Source organism: Camelus bactrianus, chromosome 5, assembly GCF_048773025.1.
Source record: "Camelus bactrianus isolate YW-2024 breed Bactrian camel chromosome 5, ASM4877302v1, whole genome shotgun sequence".
Classification (NCBI taxonomy): domain Eukaryota; kingdom Metazoa; phylum Chordata; class Mammalia; order Artiodactyla; family Camelidae; genus Camelus; species Camelus bactrianus.
In genome coordinates, this window is record NC_133543.1 from 11,995,111 (window position 1) to 12,014,766 (window position 19,656).

Sequence of the window (19,656 nt, forward strand, 5' to 3'; positions counted from 1 at the left end):
GATAGACATATAGCAGAGGAAACAGTATATGAAGACTAAGTCCTTTCTATTCTTGGTTTAAATTAAATATAAACACTCCAACCCCAGCCCAATATGCCTGTTTGAAAGAATAATACTTTTTTCAAACCAATATGTACTTTGTCTTGATCCTAAGTGCGTTCATTCACTCATGCCTAGACAGATTTAATGGAAAACCAAGGAATCTGACAAGAGGGCCCCAAATAACGTCAGGTTTGGGCTATGTATCATAAAACTTATGAACCTAAATAACAATAAGCACAATTAAAGCACCCTTTCTGAAAGAAAGAAAGAAAGAAAGAAAGAAAGAAAGAAAGGGAAAGAAAGAGAGAAAGAAAAAAAGAAAAGAAAAGACAAAAGAAAAGAAAAGAAAAAAGAATAAAAGGGCAGCAACTGTCTTTAGTAAATACTGTTTAGAAGCCCAACTGAATAAGGAAAGTGAAAAATACACACTAGCAGATATCAGGATGGAAGGATTAACAAATGATTCTTCTTTTCCTTTTATTCATTATCCTGTTTGTGAAACCAACAGAAGTCAGAAAAGCCAAGAAGCTTTACCTAAAGCCAAAAGTCTGTACTCACCTTCTCGGCTTGGCTCTTTTGTCGTCTTGTCTCTGAACAGTGTTCCTGATTCCTTCTCCTCCTGAAAGCGGGTCTGCAGCTGTTTGATCTCCTGATCGTAATCCTGCCACTCCGGGACAATTCGAACAGCTGCCTCCAGCTTGGGCTCTTTGGTCATTGGATTGTTACACTGCACAAATCGAAACGACAGACTTCAGCTGATGTGAAGAAAGGGTGTGTTACACAGAATTCAAAGCTGTTTCTGTTCCTGGGCTACAAGTCCCAGCTGGACAAAAAGAACCATACTGAGGAACCAAACGATGTATTTATTAGCAGAAGCAATGTGGCAGCGGGTTATATGAAGCTTCTGCAAAGAAGCCGTGGAGCGCTACCAGAAGGTAGGAAGAGAAAGTCCATTTGGAAAATTACAAGGCACAGAGTGATCTGGAAGACAAGCAGTAACATCACTGATTTTCAGCAGTGAGAACGTCCCCTCCAGACACTAGAGGATTTGGCTTCCCGCCGAGGTGCGAAGTTCTGCAGTCCCTAAACTACACAAGACAGGGAAAGGCTAAATAACTGTCTAGCTGTACGTCACACTGGACCAAGATGCAGAAAAGAGCCACAGGCAACTCACCAAATCAATTGTTTTTGCCTTCTTCTTAGAGGCGTCATCACACCACGTTTCACACCAAAGCCATTCTTGAGGGAGGGATTTAATTGGCACCTGATGGATCATGTTATTGGGCAAATCCTGTTTGGTAAAGATGATAAAACACAACAACCTGAAGTTTGGGAGAAATTTGAATACATGCACAGCAAATGAGTGATGTGAACTGCTTACATACCACATGCCAATCATAAATATTTAGAACGGAAATGGTCCTTACCAAAAACCTCAGAGAAGCTAAAATATTGATTTATGGTGTTTTTAAAAACCACAAAGTTTAGAGGGTCCATAAAACATCTACCCATAATAAGCACCTGAAAAACCTGAGCTTAAAACTCACAAATAGCCTGAATGTAGACTTCCCTCAGTGACAGCAATTCTAAATCAACTAAGCATAGACTGTGGTTCTTGTCCTTCACACGGTCTTACTTAAAGGAAGCTCTGAATCCGCCCTGTCCACTGAGCCCACGTGTTTTCTAGCCAACTGTACTCTGTGCTTTGAAGCTTTTTTCTCAGGAAAACTTTTGAGCTTGACACAATAGAATGTTCCATTGTCCTAAGCCACAAACCACTGACACGATTCAGGAATTCCACCACTTCTGGGTAGATACACAAAAGAACTGAAAGCAGGGACTCAAAGAGATACTCGTACTCATACACCAATGTTGGAAATAAGCCAAACGTCCAACAACAGATGAACGGATAAACAAAATGTAGTGCAAACATACAATGGAATCTTATCTTATCTCAACAGGAAGAAAATTCTGATACGTGCTACAACATGGACGAATCTTGAAAACATTCTGCTGAGTGAAACAAATCGAACACAAAAGGAAAAATATTGTATGATTCCAAAAGTACCTAGAATAGGCAAGTTCATACAGACGGAAAATAGAATGGAGGTTACCAGGGGCTAGGGGCAGGAGAAAAGGGAGTGAGTGTTTAATGGGTGCAGAGATTCTGTTTGGGACAATGAAAAAGTCCTGGAGCTGGACAGCTGCACAACACTGTGAATGTCCTCAGTGTTACTGAACTGTACACGTACAAATAGTTAAAATGGTACATTTTATATTATGTACATTTTATTTTACCACAATAAAAAATAATCAAGGTAAAATAAAAACACTCCCAGACAACAAAAACTGGAAAAAATGTGAACTTGATGCTAAGGGTTAAAAGTAAAGGATATTCTTCAGACAGAAGAAAAGGGATCCAATGTGGAAGCCCAGAAATGCAGGGAAGAATACAGAGTAACCTAAAGGGTGACTGTGAGTAAACCCGAACAGATACTGACTATTTTAAACACAGATTTATAATACAGAGATCTAAACTACATGACACCAAAGCATGAGGGGTGAGGGTAAATGCAGGGGTGAATTCTAACACAGTATGTGGACTTGTAGCAGAGGCTGCTAGGAATGCAGATTTCTAGGCCTGATCACACACCTACTGAATCAGCCTGTGCAGATGGGGCCCAGAAATTAATGCTTTAATAAGTTCTTTGCATGATTCTCTTACATATGCTAAAATTTGAGAAGTGCTACTCTGATGTTTTCACATTATCTGGTAAAGCAGTAAAATATACTAATTAATATTAGCCTTTGCAAAGTCAGAAATGCGTACTATAATCTCTAGGATAATCATTAAAAATTATTTGTAAAAAGTGATTACTTTAAGCTAATAGAGGGAAAATGGAATTATAAAAAATTCTCAATCAATCTGAAGGAAACTGACTAAGGAGAAAACAGCATCACAGAACACATGGAGTAAGTAAGAGGCCAGAGAAAAGTCAAACTTCTCGGTGATTTTACATTAACTATAAACGGGCTAAATGTTCAGATTAAATGGCTGTCACACCGAGGAAAAAACAAACAGATACAAGCTATTATAAGAAATAAAACATAAGGACAAAGAATGATTGAAAATAGAAGGTTAAACTAAAAACTACCATGTAATACTAACCAAAAGGAAAAACCGGTGTAGCTGACTCAGATGAAACACACTTTAAGCTCTCCCCACATTAAAGGGGGGCATTAACAGAGATAATAAAAGGTCATTTTGTCAGAAATACATATAATTTCTAAGTTTCTAGGCACTGAATGATAGAGCCTCTAAGTACATCAAGCAAAATTGGACAAGACCAAAGACAAGAAAGATTTCACAATACGGAAAAAGATTTTTAACACAGTCTCTCGGTAACTAACAGAAAAAACAGACAAAACAAATATAACAACATTTTGCTAAACCTGACCTAACAGACATACATAGAAAAACAACACACCTAACAACTGCAGAATATAAAACCACATTAAATGTTTACCAGAACTGATCATATCTGGGCCAAAAAGCAAAGCTCAACAAACTTCAAATGCCTGAAATCATATAGGATACATCCTCAGACCAGAGCAACCAGGCTAGAAATTAATAACAAGCACACAAAGTAGCTGGAAAATCTCTATGTATTTGGAATCACTTCTAAATAACTCAGGAGTTAAAGAAGAAATCACATGGGAACTAGAAATATATTGAGTCAAATGATAAGAAAAATACTACATATAAAATATGTGGAATGTAGCCAAAGTCTTGCTGAGACAGAATTTAGAAATTCCAAATGCATACATAAGAAAAGACTAAAAATCAGGAACTAAACATCTATCTCAAGAAATCAGAAAAAAAATCAACAAATTAAATGAAATAAAAGGTAAGAAAACAATAAAGAGCAGAAATTAGTGAAACAGAAAAGAAACACAGAGACAGGATGAAAACCATTTAAAGCTCGTTCACTGAAAAGACACATAAAAGTGATTTATTCCTGATGAGTTGACCAAGGGAAAAAAGAGAAAGCACAAATAAACAATGTCAGGAATTTAACAAGAGAGGAGGGGAGAGAGAGAGAGAGAGAGAGAGAGAGAAAACATCAACACAGACCCTACTGACTTTGAAAAGATAACGTGATGAAACCATTCTGGCTCTTAATATACATTTTTCATAGTTGGTTAAACAGTGCGTTTAAGATCTGAGCATGTCACTGTATAAAAATTATATCTCATTAAAGACAGACAATGAGAGGATAGTATAAACAACATTAAGACAACATATTAGGAAATTTAGGTATAACTTAACATAGATTTATGAAATAGAAAAAATATCAACAGACCCATAACTATAAAAGAAAGTGAGTCATAATTTAAACACAAAGGAATGTCTATGTGGCTTCACTGGTGAATTCTACCAAACATTTAAGAAAAAAAAAATGAAGCCAATCTTACACAGACCAATTAGAGGTAAATGAAAAAGAATAAAACCCAACTCATTTTATTAAGCCAACATAGCTTTGCTATCAAAGCCTGACAATATTACAAGGCACTGTCATATAAATATATACATGCAAACTTCTTAAACAAACACCAGCTCTGAAACTTCACCTCTTCATAAAAGCAACCAAAGAATCGAGAAACATAGAATCAACTTTTTCAGAAGTTTGCAATTAACGAAAGGCTTGCAGCAATCCAAGGAGTCAACAAAAATGGCTGAATGTTGGTAAGAACAGTGAGCTTTGTGGTGTTTTAACTTACCCTATTCCCATCAGTCTCAAAAAATAACAGTCTGCATTTCCATACTGGGGGCAAAGAGAACAAGGCTGGAGATCTTTCAAAGCTTCATTCCCAAAACAGACTCATCATTTGATGTGACTGGTGGCTCAACCTAACTTGAACTTGCTCAATGTGAAAAGCTTCTCCTCGGCAGCACTTGTTGGATGTATTACGCTTCCCAAGGCTGCCTGAGGCAGAAAAGACTAACCGAAAATCTTAAAAGGAGAAGCAGAAGAACAAGATGTCCACAGGAGGCTTTGAAAAGAGAAGGCATATTCCTGGGAATGCAGAAGGCCACGTATGTGTGTAAGGCTCTGAGTGTGCTCGGGGCTGTGTGCGTAACCAAGAAAGACCTAAGAAGGTTTAAGGTCTCCGCTCTGGCTGCCCTTGAGGCTCCAGGCAGGGAAGAAGGCTAAGGTAGAGTTGGAAAGTGCCCGGCTGATTCTTTAAGGTGTGTCCCAACATGCATCCAAAGGTCTTTAGCAAAGACTGGGAGTCTCAGTGGTTCTGAGCACTTAAAATAATTTCTGTCCAATTTTAGGTGACCATAAGCTAATCAGGCAGACAAAAAAAATGCAGACTTCACAGAACTAGTTTGGAAATCACAAAAACAAACAAGCAACTAGTACAACAAGTAGCAACAACAAACCCTGGAGAGGGAGCAAAATCTAATTTCCAGAGTTGCTACACTAGATTATTTGAAATGTTCAGTTTCCAACAAAAATGAAGAGACACAGAAAAAAACAAAAACTAGAAACTATGACCCATATATGGGGGGAAAAAAGCAATCAATAAAAACTATACTTTTGGAGGCCCAGACATTGGACTTAAAGACAAAGATTTTAAATCAACTATTTTAAATATGTTTAAGCAGCCAAAGGAAACCACGTCTAACAAAACAAAAGGAAAGTAAGAGAATGATGTTCCAAAAATTAGAGACTATAAACAGAAATTATACAAAAGAACCAAACAGAAAATCTGGAGTTAAATACTATAATAACTGAAGTGAAAATTCAGTTTGCCCACAGATTTGAGCAGGCAGAAAAAAAGAATCAGGTCAATTGAAGATAGGTCAATTGAGATTATCCAGTCTGAGGAGCAGAAAGAAGAAAGAATAAACAGTACCTCACAGTTCTGTGGGAACCATCAAAAATATCAATACACATATAATAGGAGTCCCACGTGGGGGGGGGGGGCAGGGGGGAGGCAGGCACAGAAAGACTATCTGAAGAAATACAGAAAATTTTCAAAGTCCGATGAAAAACATGAGTCTACACATCCAAGAAACTCAATGAACTCCAAGTAGGATAAACTTTAAAAAGACTGACACAAATACTATAATCAAACTGTCAAAAGACAGAGAACTTTGAAACCAGCTGGAGAGATGGTGACTTATCACAGACAAGGCAGTCTAAGATTAACAGGTGATTTCCCAGCAGAAACCATGCAGGCTAAAGGCTGTGGGACAATATATTCAAAGTGCTGAAAGAAAAAACTGTTAAGCAGGAAGTCTATATCCACCAAAACTATTCATCAAAAACTGAAGGAGAAACTCACAGATACAGAGAACAAATCAGTGGTTACAAACAAATCAGGGGAGAGGTTAAGTGGGAGGGGAAAGACAGAGATACGGCATTAAGAGACACAAACTACTACGTAAAAAATAGATAAGCCACAAAGATATACTGTACAGCACAGAGAAATACAGCCATTATTTTGTAATAACTTTAAATGGAGTATATAATCTATAAAATATTGCCTCACTATGTTGTATACATGAAACCAATATAATATTGTAAATCAACTATATGTCAACAGGAAAAAAAAAACCAGAAAGAAATTCACACATTCCCCAACAGTGTGTAGCTCTGGAGCCACCCTACCAGAAATACTAAAGGGGTCCTTCTGGATGACATGAAAGGACACTAGAAGTAACTCAAAGAAGAAATAAAAGCACCAGGAAAGGTACAGAGGCATATATATAAAAGACAACACCAATGTATTTCTTGTTTGGAGCTCCTTTTTTATTCTCCCATCTGATTTTAAAGACAGCAATGAAAAATGATAATTCTAAACATGTGTTGATGGGCACACAATGTAAACTGCATGACAGTAACAGCATGGGGGGTGGAAATGGAGCTACCTAGGAACAAAGTTTCTGTATACTACAGGAAATCAAGTTGTTATTTATTCAAACTAGACTGTCATAAATTAAAGTGTTCGTGATAAATCAGGACAACCATGAGAAAACTACAAAATTCATAGTGGAAAAAACAGGAAGGGAATGAAAACATCTATATAACATAACTGAAGGCAGTAACTAGGAACTGATAAACACAAAAAACAAGATATAGAGAAGACAAATAGGAAATGGTATAAATCCTATCTCACTAATAATTACATTAAATATAAATGGATTAAACCCTCCAATTATAAGCCACATGGGATGCCAGCTCACATCTACCAATTTAACAAATTAAACAGTAAGTATTAGCCAAAACATGGAGCAACAGGAACTCACGCTGCTGACGGGAGTTTAAATTAGAACTATTTTGGAAAACTGTTTGGAATTATGTAGTAAAGATAAAGATGCACCAATCTGATGACCCAGCAATCTAACTTGCAGTTGTACACACAGCTGAAACACATACAGGACACACATGCATCAATCAAGACATGTGCACGAATGGTCACAGCAGCATTATCCATGAAGACAAAAATGGAAAATAACCCAACTGTACAGGGAACAAACACCACTACACACAACAACGTGGATGAATCTCAGTAACATAATAACGTTGAGAAAAAGAGGTTAGACTCAGCAGAGTTCACCTTCTATAATCCCACTGAAGACAGGCAAGACTACAGTGTTTAAGGATACAGTATGGTAATACAATACAGAAATGGGTGCTGGATACTTCTGTTAGAGGAGAGGGGGGCTTCCAGGATGCTAGTAATGTTGTATTTCTTGAACTGGGTGGTGGCACATGGGCATCTGCTCTGTAGCAAATTCACCGACACATATGAATATGTATATACTTAAATATTTTTGTTTTGTACACTCGCTTTTCTTTAAGGATGCTATATATCACAATAAAGGTTTAAAAATGTTTAAGACACACATAAGCAAAACAAAATGTGTGAAACTATGTATCTAAAATACAAACTATAATCTCACCTTTAAAAAATGTTTAGAATTAATAAAGCAGTGATTCAGCTAAACTTCTTAACAAACACCACGGTTTCTGACACAGAAAAAAGGTTTATTGTGATACCATATTCTATGCTGTGAATCCTGAGCTAGTTAGTTCCTCATGAAGAGTGACAAACTGACCCTAGCAGGCAGAGAAACTAATTTGTCAGACTAGCTTGGGTACAAAATTAAAAGATACGGTGATTGTTTGGAGAGGCAGCATCCTCCTTCCACCGCCCTCCCCAGACCAACATCAGGCCTAAGACATTTTTCACCACTATGTCCTCCCTTAAGGACACATAAAAATCTCTCCCTTTCTCTCTCTCTCACACACACACAATTCCTTTCCATTAAGAAGCAAAACACGGTCCGAACAGAGGAGACTACTTCATTTTCTGACACAGCGTCGTATGCCCATCACTGAAACTGTTAACCAAAAGAATAGCCACTTACCTGATCAAGATTGGAAAGGCTGTTAGGATCCTGGCTCAGACCTTGGTACTGTCCCCTGAGTCTGTCACCAGCAGCTATTTTCCTAAACTTCTTCAGATCCACGACATACAGTGCACTGGACAGAGAAGAGCCATCTGTTATAACCACGGATTATGGCAGAGCAAGTCCCCCCCATTGCCCCGCTGATTCATGGATTGGATCACCAGGCAAACCTTCTGGCTTCTCTTTGAAAAGGCTGAGACCCGACAGTGGGGCTCAGAGTCAGGACTGCTACTTCGAAGATGGCTAAGGAAGTTAGTACAAAACCCCTGTTCTGGTACCATCAGCTCACAATGACACTCTTCCTTATTTAACTGCCCTCCAAAGGAAATAATCTCTGACAAAAGAAGATTTCTAGCAAATGTCAGCAGATCTGGTTTAATAAAAACGGACAGTAATTGATGATATTCTGATGATGTCTTAAATGTTACAGGGGAAAAATACCCCAGTGTTACTGTTCTGTTGGACCCAGAACATAAAGTATAATACTGAGATCACCACACCTCAACATTTATCTCCTTATGTGCTGCTTCCTGCCAGTCCGCTAGCCTCCAAATCACACTGGGCCCAGAGGTGATGCAGTGTTCACCAGAAAAGCAACGAATGCATACTGTTTACCCTAGGAATTCTACTTCTAGGAATTTATCCTACAGATATACTTGAAATGTACAGAAGTTTGTATTTAATTATTCACTGTAACATTGTATGCCACAGCCAAGACCATAAATAATACATATCCTGGAAAAAATATGTTGATGTAAAAAGGAAAAAGGTCTCTCTCTCCCTGTTGATAGGTTTACTAGAGACGTTAAGTGAAAAAAGCAAGGAACAAAACTGTAAATAGGATAGTACATGTTTTGTGTAAAAAAGAAGTAATAGTTGTTTACATAAGAATTAAGAAACTCTGGAAGGACACACAGTAAACGAATAGAGGAGGTTATCTGGCGTGGGAGTGGGAACTGGGCAGAAGAGAGGCAGAATTGGGAAGGGTTTTTTCTCACTATACATTTTTAATACTTTTTACTTTTGATGCACATTAATGTATTACCTATTACGATTTTAAATACGCAAAATTAATTTTAAAGGAGAAACCTCAAACAACAGCATCCGAAGTCCTCCTTTTTCAGTACCTTATGTGATACTTCCGTCCCGCTAAATGACTGGCCCAGTAGCCCGACTTCCAGAACCTGTAACCGTCCATCTCTCTTCGGCTGTCACAGAAGGGAGTATAGCCGTAAGGAGCACCATCCAGATTGAAATCTCTCAACTCTTTCAAATCTGTTCGTACAATCTGAAGAACAGAGGATCACAGTCATTTGTTAAACAACCACACGGACAGCAGTGTCCGTAAAATACACGGTGTCTCACTGTGGCACTGCGGAGGGTAGCTCAGGGGTCAAGGGCGCCAGGGGTAGACCCAGTGTGAGCCCGGATTCCTCTGCTGAGTAGCTGACCACCCTCACTGACATGAAAGACGCTTAGCCTAGTGCCTGGCACACGGGATTCTGAGTATTCAGAAAAAGGAGAAATAAAACGAATTGGCACTGCTTAGACTCAGTTTCCTCATGTGAAATGAAGACATCACAGGGTGGCTGGGAGGATACACGAATTACTGTAGGGACTGGTGGGGAAGGGGGCCCGGCACCCAGGATGCGCTCAGCAAGGATTCAGTGTGATTACAGAAGAACTGGGAAAGCACGCTCAGGTCGAGCCAGAGGGGATGTTAAGTGAGCCAAGTGAGGCGGGATTCCAAAGAGCGGGATGAAGTTTTGTCCCCGTGACTTTGGCACACGTTCGGTCACTTCCGTGCAGATAATGAAGCTGGGCTTCCGCCAACTCAAGGGAAGAGGGAAAGCTGCAGGGCTGAAGTGTATTTGCACTTTCTGAGTTTGCATGCTCCAAAATTACAGTGTGTTCCTCTTCATTAAGTCAAATGTTGCCCACAGGGAGCCATCCGAAGAGTCCCACATCATCAAGGCCAGGCTCCTGGCTTCCCGTCTCTTACCCATGTCAGTAACTCCTAGATCGGGGGCAAATAACTGGAGATGATGCCAAGCACTGCTAAACCTCAGTTTTCTAGAAGGTAGTGGGGTGGGACGGGTATAGCTCAGTGGAGGAGCACCTGCTTAGCCTGCACGAGGTCCTGGGTTCAATCCCCAGTCCCGCCTTTTAAATAAATAAATAAAACTCAATTTTCCAACTTTTAGTTTGTATGTTAAATGAATTAAATTTACGATGCAAAACTGCGCACGTGATGTAATCACAACTATGTAAAAGAAGCATAGGAAAAAAGATGAAAATACTCTAAATAATGTAAAATTGAGCATGTATTTTAAATAAGGTAAAATACATTCTTCAAAACCATATAGTCTAAATCGTGTAAAGCAAGCATGTATTTTTCCCACAACTGTAAAAATAAAATCATTTAAAAAGGAAAAGGAAGTCTAATGCCTTTAATACCAACTTGCCGTTGAAACCTGGCCTTTAAGAGCTTACCTGATCGGCATCCACGAAGAGGAACTTGTCCACTACAAGCGGGAAGAGCACATCCAGGAAGAGGATCTTGTAACCCCAGATGATGCGCTGTTTTTCCGTCTGTTGATGAAGCCACCGGGGCCATTTGTACTGAACAAGCTCATACTGAAAATTGTATTTGTTTGCCATGTAAGGTATAAACTCCTATTTTTTGAGACAAGGAACAACAATCATTTACTTTTTTTTTTTAAACATTTACCTTAAGAGAAACAACTTCATAAGTAACTCAGCCAACCAGAATTACAGCACCAGTGACATTTACCACGAGTAGCTGAACAAAGAAATGTCACCCTGACTCACTTGGACTATACAAAAGAACACATACAAACTTTTATCAAATCTTCATTTTTATGGCTTCTAATCACCACATGAAATGAGAGAAATCTTCAAGTGAAGGCTTTTAGGTAACTAATTTACATCTGTGTGTGTGTTTAAGGGAAATGTACTTTTAAGTTCGTCTGTCTAAACTTGATTTCAGTAAAACATTTTTTTACCTGATTTTAAGCCTTTTTTCCCACCAGGTCTAACCCAGGGCAAACCCAAATACTTTGACCAAATTTGTTGCAGTAACTCTTTCAGGTTCTAAATAGAAGTAATTTCAGGGGACCAGAAGTGAATTACTTATCTAGGAGAGGTATTACTGAATGCATTAAAAGTTGCTCAGTAAATTCTATAGAACAACAACAACAAAAAAGATGCAAATAAATAAATTCAGATGACATATACTAACTGATATAAATAAAGCAGGAAACTTTGCAAGTGTGTTCTTGTTTTGCACAGATGAAGCATTACTTCCCTAGATCACTGGGAGTTGTTCACGATAGAACTAATCATCCTGCTCACTAGAAACCAGTACTGTGCTTTCCAATTAAATGCAGACATGCATGCTCAGAGGAAGAGAATGTGACTTCATCAAAACAAAAGATACAGACTCTCCCCTCTTACGATATCCAAGCTTCAAACAGGTCATAATTTTGCGTTCAGTTTTATAACAACTATTTCCCCCAAAACAGACCAGTCTGGAAGAATAATCAACACAGAATTATACAACTGAATCAGGGTAACTTAATAAAAAAATTTTTTTAAATTACACAGATAATATAGAAGTAGTAAAAAGTATATTATACTGTACAGATCTCCTTAATAAGAACATTTTCCTTTTCAAAGCCTGAGGAACGAACCTTGAATGTGGGGGACAAATAATTCTTCAAGAACCAGAATTTCACAGGAGTCTTGGTATTCTTCAGCACTGATAGCATCATTATGCTGTCAAACAAAAGGAAGTAATAGTAACAATCTTCCAAATCTTCTTTTTTTAAATTTATATATAATATAAATAAACCTAATATATATGTGGGGGGTAATTAGGTTTATTTATTTATTTATTCTAATGGAGGGACTGGGGATTGACCCCTGGACCTCGTGCATGCTAAGCACATGCTCTACCACTAAGCTATACCCACCTCCCACCCCTAATCTTTTTAATCTCAACAAAATCAAGCACCATCAATCACGAGACCACTCAGTGCTCTTTATGGCAGAGGTGACTCATGGCTCAATCAGGCAGAGAGAGACTCTTAGTAGTGGAAAATGGGAAGCTGCACTTTTCGCACTTACAGATTATCACTGGCTGGGAAGAGTACTTTGTACCTATCGAAATATACCTAGCTGATAAAGGCACATGTTTTAATTCTCCAACTAAACTGCTTCGTGAACTGATACGTTAATTATGGTACAAGTGAATAACGGAGGTTGTGCTTAACTGACTCCATCCCTCCAAGAAGCAGCCCTGCCCACCTGCAGCTCATGTAAGCACACTGCCTCCCACGGCCCATGCCCGCTGGGGAGGGGAGCCTGGGGAGGTAAGGGTGGCGGGGAGTGGTTACAATGGCAGGATTTCCTACTTTGAAAAAAAATAAAAACAAATTTCAAGTCAAGGAATTTAATTAAATTCAGTTGTCACTAACACCTGACATGGCTATTCTTTAGGTTAGATATGATTCCCTGAAAATATGAGGGTTAAACAGGAGTGAAATGACACTTGACTATTCGCTATACAGGTTTGTAGCAGAAAATTAAGAGGGAAAAGAACCCTGGCGTTAGGAAATCTCCTCTCAGGCACAGCCGGGCCCTGCTGACCACTGCCCACAAGGCGCTCCTGGGGGCCTTCCCCTGGTGACTGCTGAGACAACCAGCCCGAGCCTGTGCCTCTCCTTGGCTCTTGCTGGGTGACGTGAGATGCACCCCCATGCCCCTCAAGTCTCAGCCTGTCTGTAAGAACTAAGACCCCTGCTGGCTCTAAAATCCTACAACTCTTTAGAAGGCAGGCCCTGTTCCATCTCTATTCTCCACGTCAACCTCCTAATTTCTGGTTTAAGCGATGCTTGGTGGACAATTAACACCATTCTTCACCATGTGTGCACAGTGATATTAAAGATTTATAGCCGTGTGATATCCACACAGATGCATTTACTCTACAGTGACACTCCACGAGACTGGCCAGATCAAAACCACCACAATTATGTACAGTAATCTATTCGCCATCCAGAGTGCTTCAAATACACAGAAGTACAATGGGCAGAATCCCATAAAACACATCCTCCCTAAGTAAGAAGGCTGTGACAAATTCATGCATCTGCCCTGAAATAACCAGCATGACTAACCGAAGAAATCTTTCATAGAGATGACCAGATGCAACGGAGAAAATGTTAATTATGTCATCTTTGTCTTGTTTCACTTCCTCCGCCTTCTGTCCTCCTGTGAAGCCCCTGTAATAATAAAGGTAAAACAAGAACCCGTGAAATGCTGGAAAGGACACACTGCCCTTTGAGGGGAGGGGTCAGGACATGGTGCTTTCTCACTCCTGCTTCCTCCCCACGGCGCGGGCACTGAGCATCCGCTCGTGCCCTGGGAAATGGCGCGAGGACAGCAAAGCAGCCCACGGGACAGACAAGGAGAGGGATGCTGCTGGACACGGGCTAGTCCACAGAACAATGCAAAACGTACGACTGAAAGTGAACTGAGCAATTAGCACTCAACTCTCCAAGGAGAGAGAGGCAAATCCAACTGGTGTCAAGAAGGATGGCACAGAAGTAACCTCACCACGAGGGGACACCGACCTCTAGTCAGTCAGTGGGACACACTCAGCTACACTACGTACGAGTGCAAGATGTCGGCCGCACAGAGCGGAATCTGAAAAGCCCAGACAGGATTATTATACTCAGGTGAAGGGAAGGGAAGGTGCTTATATCTCATTTTTCCCTTAAAAATAGTACTTCTTTATGATTTACCATTTGAAGGAGTCCCAAAACCCAGACTCATTCTCATTGGTTCCATCACTCAGCAAGTCTTCATTCACCATGTCCGCCTTCTTCTGAACCTGCAATCAGTCATACAAGAGGAATCTCACTCCTCCTACTGGGTTTCATAGGCATTAAACTGCTTTCTCCTGGACGTACACGGGGAGTACTGGCCCCAACAGGGAGTTAGTTCTCCAGCCAGCAGGCACAGCCCACTCAGGGTCTAGACGTACTCAACAGAGCTATGTTCGTCACATCACAGTAAAATCTTAAGTGAGGAGACAGCAGCCTCTTTTAATTAGACAACAACAGTTTGCAGTGAGAAAAATGGGCAGAGAACCTTAGAGTCTGAGTAAAAACAGAAGCACAATTCTCTAGGCTAACAGCCAGTCCCAGGGAAAGAGTGCAGCCCACAGGACTCACTAGTACAAAGAGGGGCTGAATCTTCTCTACAACACGGGTCGCTTTCCTGCTCAACCACGTGTGGCCTGCTTTTGAGTTTACTGTGCGTGATGATTATTTATTCCATAATATCTTTTCCTTGAATTTAAGGCACTAAGAACTTCAAAATTCTGAGAACGGAAAGCAGAACTTAAATAGGGCTACCATTTATTACTGCTGTTGAAATTTTCATTGGCATTCTCTCCAACTTTCTGAGAATAAAATCATAATAATAATGTGAATTGTGGCTATACCAGCAACACGTTATCTGTGAAAACATTTTACGGAAAGTGAGACTTGTATTGCTCACTGAGATTACCCAAAAGGTGCAGTCTCTCAGCTGAAGAAAGTCACAAACTCACATTTACAGAAGACATTTTGCCTTTCGAGCAGCATTCCTATAAATGCTACAGTAAAATTCCAGTGGTGAATTAAAGTCTTGGGCTGGTTTCTTTCTTTATTCCTCAGCTTTACTGAGGTATAACTGACAAACAACACTGTAAATGTAAGGTGTACAGGGTGATGATTTGGTATAGGTAAATACTGTGAAACCATAACCAAAATAGTAGCATTTCTGGAGTTAACACATTTCATCACCTCTGACAGTTTGGGGCTGGTTTCAAGATACCAATTTTCACATAATAGCCACCAAATACCAAATTGCTGCTTTTACCAACCCTAACAGAGCAGCTGCCTTAATATACCAAACTCACCTTCACTTTAATAATTTTGCTCTTGAAGTTGTTGAGGACGACAACAACTTCGTCAGCGTCTGGTGGAGAATCTGTGCCGTCGTGACTGAGGGAGAAAAACGGGAAGAAGGTGAGAGACAGATTACAAACCACAGTTGCCCACATGCAAGAAGCGGTCTGACGTCAACCGGCCGTATCTGTCCATCACTTTTATCACAAAGGAGATTTTTCTGAGCAGCCTGTTTTCGCACAACCTGCAGAAAACCCCTTCAAGCTGCACGGAGCAGCTGTCACAATCTCCACCTTACACGGTGAGCGTGCCCATGGCTCACGGCCCGGGCTTTCTTCTTGAGTTCGAGTTTCTCTCACAGAAGGAGAGGCCCCCGGTGCTGACAATGATGTGCTCACGTGTAGGAACCGTGTGTTCCCGAGGCCTGAGCCGAGCGCAGTGCCTTCAACAAAGGTGTGCTCGTGGCCCGGGCCACCGCCCGGGATATGCAACCCTCCAACTCTGTAACTGACAAGAGCAGAATGTGGCTCGAGCTCTGGTTCAGTAAAGGTCTCTGCTCTGTCCTTCTTCCTGGAGCCATACAGCCAAGTCCAGGCCTTGCCCTTGGTCTGGAGGAAGAACTACCATCAGCTCTATCTGCCAGCAGACGGAGCCGAGGAGGAAAAATTAAAAACAGTATTTCCCTACTAACCAACTGCAGGGCCTAAAATTCTCAGTTGTCAGTTTTTAAGGTGTTAGCTACAGAAAGCCACGATAAAATATGAATTCCCTGGCTGCTCTGTCACCTGGTAAAGGTGAGATTCTGAGAGGGAGCAGGAAACATCCCAGAATCTCAGAGGCACCGGAGGAAGAAAGCCCTTGCCCGCTAGGTGCAAAGGAGGCATGTGTGCTCTGGCCACCACAGAAGAGTGGACAGAAAAAGGACACACAGCAGGACAGGGTTTAGAAAGACAACAGATAAGCTTTTAACGACAATATTAAAATTCTACAAAACCGTATTTGGGGAAAACACTGGTTGGAAAAAAATCTACTATTTTTTGAAGGCATTAATAAAATAGGAAATATGCAGACATCACATTGCTCTCATGTGTGTCAGGTAATCTATGAGGCTCAGGTGAGGACACAACAGAATGATGTTTTAGATCAACAACAATGGGAATCATCCCCTAAATGCACCGACACGAAGTCTTCTCACACAGCTTCAAACTAATTTAAATTGAGTTAAGCAGAATTTAGACCATGCTTTTTTAAAAGGCAGTATAAATTTTTTTTGAATTAACAGTCATTTGTAGCAAACCTGAAGGTAAAAACCTGGCTCCTGACCAAATGCTCTGGGAGTATTTCCATACACAGCCCTGGAAAGACAGGGCTTGCACAAAACTTCCACGGCCAAAGCTTACATGTCCTGTCAGTCTCCAACTCACTCCCGGTAAAGAAATATACTATCCTGGGTTGAAAAGTCTGACTGTTCATCTCTTTTCTCCTGTCTTGAAATGACTCAATTTCTCATCTGCCCATGGTTTTTTATCACAGTGACAGAATGATTTGATTCTGGGACTCTGTTAGCACAAAAGAATGACTGAAGAATCAAACTTGACTATATGTGTTATTACTATTCAACCTGCTTATTATCCAATTATACCCTGACAATTCTTCCATATTTAATTTCCTGGAAAAGCACTGTTTCATCACATACAATTGCAAATTAGATTCTTATTGCCTGGCTAACTGTCAGTGTAGTAGTTAATGCAAACTGATTCGTCTTGCAGGATATTCTGAAAAAAATGTACTTGCATCACTTAATCCTACCTGTAGATTCTATAAATATCTTCAGACCGTCCTTTCCTTAGTCTCAGAATCCAAGCTCCTGGGTTGGCTTTTAACTGGAAGTAGCCCTACATACGACAAGTAGAAAAGACATATTTCAATTCTCTTGGAAACATCAAAACGCTACTTCTGAGGGATAGGTATTTCTTTTTCTGATATATCAGTCACCTCTATTTTAAATAAGATAGTTAACAACCCAATGCAACTCGTCAACTCTACGCATTAGAAACACTAGCAAAATACAGGACCATCGAGTCAAGAAGCCTGCCCTTCAGCTGTACTTCAATGAAGAACCAATGTGTGAAGTGTGAATAAGCTGAACTCTTCCCCCACCCCCACCAAAAAAAAAAAAGAGAGAGAGATACTGTCAGCTCAAAAGCAATGCATTTTCAGGGGCCAGTCCAGTTAGAGCAGAATATTCTGGCATGTTTTCTTATTTTAAGTTGTCGTGTAATTTCAACCTACAAGTTTAGCTAAACTGATGATTTGAATATTGACCAAAGTCGGTCAATCAGGAATTTTAACCCCACACAGGCTCAGAGCACTAACTGCTAACTGCTCCATCACAAACTGTAGTGGCTGAATCAGGACGACTCAGCATCGCCACCTGCTGGACCGACACTTTACCAGATTGGCCATAACAATAGTATCCACGATGACTGGCTGGGCGGAAGTTCCTAATGTGAACTGCAGTCCCCGCGGGGGCTGGCCCGTGGTGATGTCATAGCAGTGCCCTTCCAGTAACAGGTACTCCAGCTCGTACTCAGCAGCCACTACGCTGTCCACCTGCAATATCAAAATTAAATCACTCAGGGCTAGGGAGGGTATACAGTGGTAGAGTGCATGCTTAGCGTGCATGTGGTCATGGGTTCAATCCCCAGCACCACCTCTAAGAATAAATAAACACTAAATAAATCTAGTTATCTCCCCCACCAAAAAAATTAATAAATAAACTTTATTTTTAAAAATCCCATTAAAAATTAAATCACTCAAAGACTACTCAGCAATAACAAGAAACAGACTACTGAGACATCCAACATGAACGAATCTCCAATGCATTATGCAAAGTGACATAAAGGGCTATATACCATATGATCACATTTACAGAAAATTTAAGAAAAGGCAAAACTATAGTGATAGAATGCAGATCAATTGATGCCTGGGGCCTGGGGAGGAGGGGACTGTCTTCAAAGGGGCATGAGAGAACTCTCTGGGGTAAGGGAAATGCTGCGTCTTGATTGTGCTGATAGTTAACAGCACACAATTTAAAAATTCAGGTGGGTTGGCAGGAAAGTCAGGAAAAGGGACACAGAAAAACAGTAAGAAGGTGGGGAGGGTACAGCTCTGTGGTTAGAGTACGTGTTCAGCATGTACGAGGTCGTGGGTTCAATCCCCAGTACCTCCATTAAAATTAATTGATTAAATGTTTTTTTTTTAAAGAATGAACAAATCTAAAATATAAATAATGGAGAAGATAGATAAGACAATCCTACAAGGATTAGCCTATATGAGAAAACAGAAACAATGAGAAAGATCAGGAAAAGTGCAAATTCATCCTGGCCTTGAAAATACAGCTGAAAATATTGCTGTTCTTAATGTAAATGCCCAAGATGTATTTGATGGCTCCATAACGGCATGAAATCATTCACGGTCTACACCAGCTGCCTAAATTATTGCTAATTCTGTGCAGAAAATATGATTGCAAGGTCTTAGGGCAGCTTGGCTTTAGCTAATTAAAGAGTTTCTATCCCAGACTAGTTCAGGCTTGATTTTATAACCCTATATAATGCTCACAACGAACTATTTGGAGCTTAACATGTTACTGCAATACTAAATTCCAACAGCATAATAATTAGAGGTAAGAGGTAAACCTCCATATGCTGACAAGTCTCGGGCTCTATGTTGTCGACGGAATGCAGGGAAACGGGAGGAACCCTAAGAAAGAGCAGCAAAAACTCTGGAAGATCCGGAAGAAACCTACTTTGCATTTGATTCTCTACTTCTTTGCACTGTTCTTTAGTGCTTTTTGTGGCCACGTGATAATCCCTTCAACAAATCCTCAAAGGCAAAAATTGGATTCCCTATTTGTTAAAAGTATGGTGTACAGGACTGGGGTGGAGAAAGACAAGTGTGTGCATGTACGCACACACACGCTCTCTCTCTCTCTCTCTTTCTCCCTCCTCCACCAACTCAGTACCTAAGGGATCCTTCTTAAAGAAACTGGAGTTATTCAACCTCATGAAAAGAGGGCTGCAAAGTCCTTTGGTTATTAAATCTTCAAGATCCCGGTCTCTCAATTTCCAAGGAGACAGAACCAGAAAACAG

General features: G+C 40.2%; 1 protein-coding gene across 2 annotated transcripts in view; it reads right to left on the reverse strand.

The window, feature by feature from the left end:
• UGGT1 (UDP-glucose glycoprotein glucosyltransferase 1) overlaps positions 1-19,656 on the reverse strand; it is a 106,317-nt gene that overhangs the window by 5,195 nt on the left and 81,466 nt on the right. For both annotated transcript variants that reach the window (XM_074363429.1, XM_074363428.1), the window contains 11 exons: positions 17,959-18,117; positions 17,314-17,399; positions 15,516-15,600; positions 14,353-14,441; positions 13,726-13,830; positions 12,244-12,328; positions 11,024-11,206; positions 9,658-9,818; positions 8,489-8,603; positions 1,217-1,333; positions 601-769 (listed from right to left, as the gene is read on the reverse strand). In XM_074363429.1, coding sequence (XP_074219530.1) covers positions 601-769; positions 1,217-1,333; positions 8,489-8,603; positions 9,658-9,818; positions 11,024-11,206; positions 12,244-12,328; positions 13,726-13,830; positions 14,353-14,441; positions 15,516-15,600; positions 17,314-17,399; positions 17,959-18,117 — 1,354 coding nt within the window. The remainder of the gene's footprint in view (positions 1-600; positions 770-1,216; positions 1,334-8,488; positions 8,604-9,657; positions 9,819-11,023; positions 11,207-12,243; positions 12,329-13,725; positions 13,831-14,352; positions 14,442-15,515; positions 15,601-17,313; positions 17,400-17,958; positions 18,118-19,656) is intronic.